Raw genomic sequence first — 10,151 nt, 5'->3', positions numbered from 1 at the left:
TCCAAGTCAGCAAGTTGAGAGAGAAACTGACAAAATGATAATAATAATAATAATAATAACTTTATTTTTGTATACCGCAATACCACAAACAGTTCAGAGCGGTTTACAATGCAAGAGACTGTACATACACAGCGAAGATACAATGCAAGGGAATGTACTATGCAGCTGAGAGCAGTTTACAATGCAGGGGGCTGTACATATTCAGCATAGGTGTTTATACAGCGAAGATACAATGCAGATTTACAATGCAAGAGACTGTACATATACGGCGGAGATATTTATACAGTGAAAATACAGTGCGAGAGACTTGTAGAGCAAGATACGATGCAAGAGACTGTATAATGTGGTTAAGTGGATTACTATGCAAAGATAGTTACATATATAGCGAGGGTACAGAGTGGTGAATGACAAGAGAATGCAACCAGTATAGTTACGGGAGGGTGCCGAGGGGGAGGGGTAAGTAGGAAGGATGGAAGTATTGGATTGAGGGGGAGGAAAGGAGAGATTGGGGGAAGGAGAGGTGGTAGAGTTTGGTTATTTGGAGGGGAGGGGTTCGAGAAATTTATCATAGAGGTAAGATTTGAGAGATTTTCTGAAGGATGAGTGAGATGGGGCAGATGAGATGAGGGTAGTCAGGCAATCTGATCTGATCATGAGACTGCTGTAACACGTAGATTAGCTAAAGCAGTCCTTCCAGCAAAATAAATTTGTAGAAATAACAAGTTAGCATTATGCCCACCCTTAGACAATCAATACATTGTTGAAATCGCAGGGAGGACATAGCAGCTAACAAAAAGTCTTCAAAGTGTAGAATTAAATTGCCTAAAAATTCCATTTCAAAGCTACATTTAAGGATGCAAAACATTTGACTAATTCTAAACTGCTAATGGCTGTAGAGTCTGGTACTTGATAAATGAAACATATTGACCAAGAGATGAATTTGAGCAAGATACTTTCACAACTTGAACTGAATGGATCACGAACAGATCGGAGGTTATCATGCCGCTGTACTGGGCCATGGTGCGCCCTCACCTGGAGTACTGCGTCCAGCACTGGTCGCCGTACATGAAGGACACGGTACTACTCGAAAGGGTCCAGAGAAGAGCGACTAAAATGGTTAAGGGGCTGGAGGAGTTGCCATACAGTGAGAGATTGGAGAAGCTGGGCCTCTTCTCCCTTAAAAACTCCCCAAAACTGAAACTTTCATTCCCCTCTACAAAAGGTATATCCCACGTAGGAAAACTAGGAACATCCCTCCCCTTTAGAACCACAGAACTCTGGAATAACCTCACATCCCCGCTCAGAGTTTCAAGTTCCCTCCAATCCTTCCGCAAACACCTGAAAACTTGGCTCTTTTCAAAAATCTTACACTTCCCGCTTTTTGGTTCCCTGTCCCTCTTTATCTTCCTAGCTCTTTTCCTATAAAGACTGTTTACACTCTCCAAGGTAGAGAGAACGAGAGGGCACTCTCTAAAGTTGAAAAGGGATAGATTCTGTACAAACGTAAGGAAGTTCTTCATCACCCAGAGAGTGGTGGAGAGCTGGAACGCTCTTCTGGAGTCTGTTGTAGGGAAAACAACCTCCAGGGTTTCAAGATTAAGCTGGTCAAGTTCCTGCTAAACTGGGACGTAAGCAGGTGAGGCTGGGCTCTGGTCTTTGACCTGGGGGCCGCCGCGTGAGCAGACTGCCGGGCAGAATGGACCACTGGTCTGACCCAGCAGCGGCAATTCTTATGTTCTTATGTTCTCTATTGGAGCAGAGTAAGTTTGGTAAACATGAACTATCCACTTCCTCGATATCCTACTTGTGATACACCCTCATATCCATAATTCAATGGGCATAATTGATTCAGCAGTAAAATATCCACATTGCTATACCATAATGCAGCACTGCATAGAAACTGAGGTTGCTTATCAGACAAATCTGTTTTATTATGTACTGGGCATCTTAAATAATAAAATGCTAGCCGCGCATGCGCACTTGCCTCAAGCGTGTTCCCTGATCCCTTTTCTGTCGGGATGTGGCAAGACAAGTGCGCATGCGCGCCCTTTCCTGCTCTCCACATCACAATACGGCCCTACTGGCCAAAGTTTCTAAGCCGGGACCGAAGGAGCCAAAGGCAGAAATCTCAGCTCGGGGAGCCGCAGCTCAGCCTCTTCAGACCCCGCCGCTCCTCCTCTTCGGGCAGCAGGCTTCTCTCACGCACCCTTCGCCGCCGCTCTGTCGGGAACTGCTGCGTGAGTGCGCATGCGTAAGTCACCACAGGTGCAGCGAAACTGGAGCAGACTTTCCCCCTTCCCTCGGAGCAGACCGCACCATGCGGCCCCTTCACAACGGCTGCCACAAGCATCGCCGCAGAGCGCACCCGAGGGCAGAGGCAGCCCGCGCGCACGGTGGACGGAGCGCGAGGACAGCCGCCCGCCCTCAAACTGTGAATTCAAACTCCTGCCGCCGCTCCGCCCCGTGATCTGTTCAGCTACTCTCTCGAACCCTTCCCACGGTCCCGACTCCAGCAGCACTGTACACAGGCTGCTTCGGGGCCTTCTACTGCCCTGATTTACTCTGGCAAAGCAGCAGAGCAAATCAGGGCAGTAGAAGGCCCCGAAGCAGCGTTTGTACAGTGCTGCAGACGCTGCTGGTGTAGCAGGTTTGTCGGGACCGCGGGAAGGGAAGGGGGGGGGGCGGAAAGGGACTAAGGGAGCCAACCAGACCGTGGGAAGGGAAAGGGGGGGGGTAAAAAAAAAAAGCCCCATACACAGACAAACTGGCAAAGAGATTAAAAATACAACCCAGAGAGAAATTCAAAATCAAGTTATGTCCAGCTGTCCATCAGTAAATAAAGTGCCGGGTTTTTTGTTTTGGTTTTTTTTTAATTCTTCTTTTGCTCTCTTTCCAGTTTGTTCTCGCCCGGTGGAGATCAGCGGGTCCAGCAGCCTTTCCTAATCCTGGCCAGCTCCAGCTGGGATTGTAGAGGGGAGAGAGCGCCCAGACTGTCACAGGTGCATAGGGGGGGAGGAGGAAGCAGAGGAGAGCAAAGGGAGCTCATGTGATTTAGTGGAAGCTGCTCCTGAACTGGGGAGGGCGAGGAATAAAAAGGAAGGGAGGCTTACTGCTGCTGGACAGGGGGGAGATAAAACAAAGGGAGAAGGGCTGCTGCTGGATAAGGGGAGCAGTGAAGGGGTGGTGGTGGACACAGGGGAGGTAAAAGGAAGGGAGAATGGACAGGGGAAGCAGACAAGGGGTGATGCTGGACAGCCGAGGAAAAATAAAGAAAGAAAGAAAGACAGACACATACATCTATTCTAGCACCCGTTAATGTAACGGGCTGAAAAACTAGTTACAATATATAATATACAAAAGCTCATTCAGCACAATGCTAGCTGTAAATCTCTGAGCAATGCAACGAGGTTCGTCATGCCACCATAAATTTGTCTTTTTAACTTGTCTGGGTCAGATCTCCCTATATCAATTAGAGATTCAGGGCAATGGCTCCCATGGTAATGACAAGCAAAGTCCCACTCATACAATCTATTAGTACACTGCTAATCAGGTACCTTAGATTGTCACACCAAATGGCTCTAAATAAACCCTAGTGGAAAAAAACAATAAAATTAAATTTAAAAAAAAGATAAGAATTAAACCAAAATAGAAAGTATAGGAGGATAAAAAACTGAAATCAAAATAAATCGAAACCTAGCAGAAAAATCAAATAAAGTCCAACTTGAAATCAGGTCAATCCAGTGAAGAGATACGTCCATCTCTGATCAGTGCACGGCTACGGTCAGATGGAGGAATTTTGCCGTTAAACAGCCAATTAAAGAAGGTTCAGCGATGCATAAGGGGATGAAGCCAATTTCTGGGTCCCATGGCACCCGAAGGCAGGCACCTCTCAAAACTGAAACAGGAGTGCAAGTCCGCAGAGGAGAGGGGAGGGAAGGTGGACCACAGGAGATCCCCTCTCCCCTCGATGCCGGCATCAATCCACCACTGGTGATCATGCCAGGGCTGCGCTGCACCCGGCAACCACGCTGATGGTCCTCTCCCTCCTGCCGCTGGACAAGGGCCTGGGAACGGATGTGCGCTGTTCCTCCACTGGAGTCAGTAAAGCGGCTCCTCAACTTCGGGCTCCTGATGCCAACCCAGCAGCAGAAGTGGCCACTGTCGTGGAGCCCAGAACCACAATCCTTTTTAATGCAGTTTCCCCAATCTTATATGTCGTGTCTGTCTGTCCAAGTTAGATTGTAAGCTCTTCTGAGCAGGGACTGTCAATAAATGTGAAAATGTACAGCGCTGCATACGCCTTTTAACGCTATATAAGTGATAAGTAATAGTAATTGTAATAAATTAATGGTTTTGAATCTCTTAGGAGAATGTACAGTATCCTGGGCTGGTCCAGGGAATGCAACATCTGACCAAGGAATCAAACCTAGGCCCCTCCACTTGTAGTGCTACTAATACATTAATCCAGTCTGATTTAAGATACAATTTTAATGTACCAGTGTGTGAACTGAAAACTTAGTGGCGGTAAGATGCTTTGTCAATTCTGTCAAATGTGTGTCAGGCCTTGTGAGGACGTGGCAAGCCTATTCAAACTGAGACTGTAGGATGAGAATGGGTGGTCAAAGAACAGTTTTGGGGTTTTTAAAAATATTTTATTAATTTTTCAAAAAACTTAACAATGCAATGTACATTTTAACAATCAAAGAATAAAGCACAAAACACATTTTCATTTTATAAATATATACATACAATATCTTTATCCCACCCACCCTTCCATTAAGTAATCAATACTGAATATATATTTACACTTTCAAAATCTTTGTCTTATATAATACTAAAGTATTCCCTCCTTCCTCCCACCCACCCTGGATGTGAATAAAAGTATATCATATTAAAGAAACAAGCCAATTATACTGCATTCATAAAAGATGTCAATGGTTCCTACACCACTTTAAATATATGACCCCTGTCCTAATAAATCCGCATTTATTTTCTCATGGGGTTCGATCAACCTGGGTTATGGAGATCTTTGAGTGAAAGTGCAGATTTACATATAACTTTCATTTCTTTATAATTGGATTGTATTCTTTCATTGTGATCTTTGTGAATTGTGTATGCTATTTTCTCTATTTCTGGGATAGGCACGTGGGATCTCTTGGAGAGAGGAAGAGATAATGATAACTGTGGAGGGGCAGACTAGACCGGCCATTTGGCCTTTATCTGCCATCATGTTTCTATAAATAAAGAAAATCAACAAACTTTGAATTACAAAATAAAGGTACAAGAATGTGGCATTTTTCATGAAATGAGATTCTCAGACAACAGATCATAGAGGAAGTCTCTAACAAAATGTGAAAAATAATAGGCTTTTACAGAGAGGATGGTAGTCCACAGCCAAGGTTATAGGAGCAAAACAGCTGTAAATTTCCAAGCATGCAGAGACAGAGGGAAGGAGCGAGAAACAAAGATGAATAAGACCTGTGAGAGCACATAGGGGCAGATCCTGGACCAATTGATCATTGGCTGTCAATATCTTGTGTTTCCATAGCAAAGGTGTCCTATCTTTGCACACAAAACCAACACTGCTTTGGGTTAAGAAACAAAATACGTCTGCTTCTTTCAGTAAGATGGAAAAGAAACAAAATGGAGCATTATTTTGCACAAATTAAAGAATAAAATCTAGATCAGTGGTCTCAAACTCACGGCCCTCGGTATGTTTATCATAATCACAAAAGTAAAAAACAGTTTCTTGATCATATGTCTCTTTAGCGATAAATTACAATATTATTATTAAGACAGCCAAAAAGAAAGATTTATAAACTATAAAGAGTTTTACCTCATGCAAAATTGTCATTTCTTTTAATAAGACATTAACAATTTTTTCTGAGGCCCTCCAAGTACCTACAAATCCAAAATGTGGCCCTGCAAAGGGTTTGAGTTTGAGACCACTGATCTAGGGGAAGGGGTAAAACACGGACCTCGCGGATCTAAACCCGTACGGCCTTAAAAATCTGAGGTCCGTGTCGGTCCGTGTCCCTGCCGCTTGTAGTTTCTGTCGCTGACAGACCTTGATTGAGATTTGAGCGCTGACGGATCCGTCTCAGCATAGGGAGGGAAAAGTGTTAGGATCCGTCAGCGCTAAAAATCTCTTCGAGGTCTGTCAGAGCCAGAGACTAGTGCTGGAGTTCGGAGACTTCTTTTCCATAACGCACGTCCAAAACCTATGTCCCCGTTCTCTTGGCTTCTGCTCTGCCACTCCAGCACTAGTCTCTGGCTCTGACAGACCTCGAAGAGATTTTTAGCGCTGACGGATCCTAACACTTTTCCCTCCCTATGCTGAGACGGATCCGTCAGCGCTCAAATCTCAATCAAGGTCTGTCAGCGACAGAAACTACAAGCGGCAGGGACACGGGCCTCAGATTTTTAAGGCCGTACGGGTTTAGATCCGCGAGGTCCGCGTTTTACCCCTTCCCCTGATCTAGATTAAAAGAATGGGAAGCCAGGCAGATAAGACACAGAAATACTGGAGGTAGCTTAAATGTGTCAATATCTTTACTCAGCTTCCCAGGCAATACTTCCAAACACTAAAATAAAACTGCTGAATGGGATGTTTGGGGTATTTGGGTGGGAAGGGGGCTCTGGGGAGGGGAGTGGTAGGGAAGGTAGGGGCTGCGCTGTACTTGCCTTGTGTAATTTTTTTGTGCTGTTTTTGGTTGTGTGTTTATTGAAAAAGTTTCAATAAAATATCAGACAGTTCTACATTATTTGGTATTTTGGAGAATTTGTGGTTTGAACACTAACATAGGTGTTTCACCTTTTGGTCAATAAAAATATTCAGACATAAAACTGCTGAGTGGATGCTCCCTGCCAGTAACTGGCGAATTAACGAGGGGGAAAGTATGCAGATGCGAGGGAGTGACAGCCAACAAAATATTTATAAATATTCAAATATTTATATTAGCCTGGAAATCGTATTAAACTGGCGGGAAAGGCGATCTCGTCTCTTCTCGATTGCTTGCACTCATGGAGACGTCGCTGATGCTGTGCAAGTGAATCAGACCTAAGGGTTCCCGCACCGAAGAGCGTTTGCTAGCGCCTCAGTATAGCGCGCAGCGTGGTGCACCGGCTCCGCTCTTTCTTAGTCCCCGGTAGGCAAAAGGGGGCAGTGGGAGGGCGTCTCACCTAGAGCAGCGACTCCCATCTGCGTGAAACTCCAGCAAGATGGGGGAGGGGGTGTTTGGTGGTGGTGGCGGGGGGGGGGGGGAGGTTTAAGAAGCCCTGCAAAGGTGGAAGCTGAATGCAGTTCCGTGAAGCATTTGGCGGTGAAGAAAGCGCGAAGCAAGAGGACAGCCAAATCTCGCAGGTGTTGTTGTTTTTTTTTTTTGGGGGGGGGGGAGGGGAGAAGGTATGGATCGGAGACTCAACGTGACCCCCGAAGCGCTGAACCGGCTCCTGCGGGAGCATAACATGACCAGGGAGGAGTTCATCGCAGCCTACAGGCTCAAGCCCTTGGTCTACATCCCCGAGCTGCCCCTCAACGCCAAGCTCGTCTTCCTGGCGCTCTACGTCTTCATCTTCGTCCTGGCTCTCTCGGGCAACAGCCTGGTGGTTTACATCATCGTGTGGAAGAAGGCGACGAGGACGGCCACCGACCTGTTCATCTGCTCCCTGGCGTGCAGCGACCTGCTGGTAACTTTCTTCTGCGTCCCCTTCACGCTCCTGCAGAACGTTTCCTCCGAGTGGCTGGGAGGTGAGTCGAGGGTGGGGGAGGGGCTGGGCCTCTCGTCATCCCCCAGGTCACGCAGAGAGCGAGGAGCTTGCAAAAAGATGGGCAAGAGAGAGTGGAAGGAGCTGTCCAGACAAGGCCTTTCAAAGTGCTGATAGCTCTTTCAAGAGACGCTGAAAAGTTCTCAGCCCAACCAACCAACTTCCTAAATTCTGAGCGTAGTTTTGCCACTGTAGCTGAAAAGAATGCTATCTTATTTGGTCAAGTGCCAGTTTGCAGAAACAAAATTCTATGGGGTGGTTGTTTTTTTTTACATTGTTTGAGATCATTGATTGAATCATATCCACAGCATTCTCTCCTTGGTTGGGCTGAGAACTTTTCAGCCTTGTAGCAACATTCCAAAGCTGAGATTGTGATGTCATAGTGCCTCATTCCACCAATAAGAGCCAACCTCATCAGTGATTTCACAGTGGCTTGATTGTCCTATACTTGGCTCACTTTTATTACATATTTGGGGGTGCTGAAAAGTTCTCAGCCCAACCAACCAACTTCCTAAATTCTGAGCGTAGTTTTGCCACTGTAGCTGAAAAGAATGCTATCTTATTTGGTTAAGTGCCAGTTTGCAGAAACAAAATTCTATGGGTTGGGTTTTTTTTTTGTTAAACATTGTTTCAGCATATTACCCATACTTGAAGAGAAACTGTGCCAGGCGTCATTCAATCTACAGCACCCCCTGTAGCAACATTCCAGAGCTGAGATTGTGATGCCATAATGCCTCATTCCACCAATAAGAGCCAACCTCATCAGTGATATCACAATGGCTTGATTGTCCTGTACTTGGCTCACTTTTATTACATAGAAGGGGGTGCTGAAAAAGTTCTCAGCCCAATCAACCAACTTCCTAAATTCCGAGCTTATTTTGCAATTGTAGCTGAAAAGAATGCTTTCTTATTTTGTTAACTGCCAGTTTGCAGAAACGAAATTCTATGGGGTTGTTGTTTTTCATATTGTTTGAGATCATCGATTAAATCATATCTACATCATTCTCGCCTTGGTTGGGCTGAGAACTTTTCAGCACCCCCTTGTAGCAACATTCCAAAGCTGAGATTGTGATGTCATAGTGCCTCATTCCACCAATAAGAGCCAACCTCATCAGTGATTTCACAATGGCTTGATTGTCCTATACTTGGCTCACTTTTATTACATATTTGGGGGTGCTGAAAAGTTCTCAGCCCAACCAACCAACTTCCTAAATTCTGAGTGTTATTTTGCCACTGTAGCTGAAAAGAGTGTTATCTTATTTCGTTCGGTGCCAATTTGTAGAAACGAAATTCAAATTTTTTTTCCCATTGTTTCAGATCATTGATTGAATTATATCCACATCATTCTCTCCTTGGTTGGGCTGAGAACTTTTCAGCACCCCCTCCTTGAATACTGCTGCCATCAAAGACGTGCGTTGCCAGCCTCAGACTCAAATAAAAGCAGATATCTAAATTATAATTGTGAAGGGGGGGGGGAAATGAGGAGGCAAGTAAGGGAGAAGTTGGGGTACAAACTTTGATAAGATGAGGCAGGACTCATATTCACAGATGTGGTAGTATTACCCATACTTGCACAGAAACTGTGCCAGGCGTCATTCAATCTACAGTACTTACATAATATAGGATAATAGTTGAAATAGAATTCCTGGAAATGTCATTGCATTTTTACCATTAATTGTGAAACTCTAAATATGAAAAAGGATTAACTCTTTTCACTCCTGCTCAGAGTTAATGCTGTGCTCAGAAACGGTGCAAGAGTATTGATACTCTAGAGCAGTGGTTCCTAACCCTGTCCTGGAGGACCACCAGGCCAATTGGGTTTTCAGGCTAGCCCTAATGAATATGCATGAGAGAGATTTGCATATAATGGAAGTGGCAGATATGCAAATCTGCTCCATGCATATTCATTAGGGTGATCCTGAAAACCCAATTGGCCTGGTGATCCTCCAGGACAGGGTTGGAAACCACTGCTCTAGAGCCTTCAGCTTTGTGGCCCCCCCCTAAACTTTCAGGCCTTTAGGCATTTCTCCAACCTCCATTCCAATATTTTGATAATTAAACTTAACTATCATGAGCACTTTAACATTGCCTCGCCCAGAAAACTACAGTAAAAACATAATTGAAGACATCATATGTTTAAATACTGTATTATAGTATGCTTTGTACAGTTTGTATACCTATATTTGGGGCAGGTTCAAAAACGCTACTGTGGTTCCCCGAAAATAAGACCTACCCTGAAAATAAGCCCTAGTTGAAGTGCTTATTTTGGGGGTAGGAGAAAGCAAAATAAAAGTCCACTGCTGGTACCGGGATCTTCTTAAATGCCGCAGCAGACCCTTCCATCTCTCCCTCCCCACGCCCGCGAGACTGACATATCATTACCT

The 10,151-nt window shown here is 45.0% G+C and overlaps 1 protein-coding gene across 1 annotated transcript in view; it reads left to right on the top strand.

Annotated features, from left to right (window-relative positions):
* Positions 1–7,407: 7,407 nt before the first annotated feature.
* The window catches only part of QRFPR (pyroglutamylated RFamide peptide receptor), a 108,976-nt gene continuing 106,232 nt past the window's right edge, over positions 7,408–10,151 (top strand). The window contains exon 1 of the mRNA XM_033947373.1: positions 7,408–7,750. Within this exon, the coding sequence (XP_033803264.1) occupies positions 7,408–7,750 (343 nt within the window). The remainder of the gene's footprint in view (positions 7,751–10,151) is intronic.

The sequence above is a fragment of the Geotrypetes seraphini genome, chromosome 6 (assembly GCF_902459505.1).
Source record: "Geotrypetes seraphini chromosome 6, aGeoSer1.1, whole genome shotgun sequence".
NCBI lineage: Eukaryota > Metazoa > Chordata > Amphibia > Gymnophiona > Dermophiidae > Geotrypetes > Geotrypetes seraphini.
The sequence above is the reverse complement of the archived record's forward strand: the minus strand, read 5'-3'. Positions and strand labels throughout refer to the sequence as shown.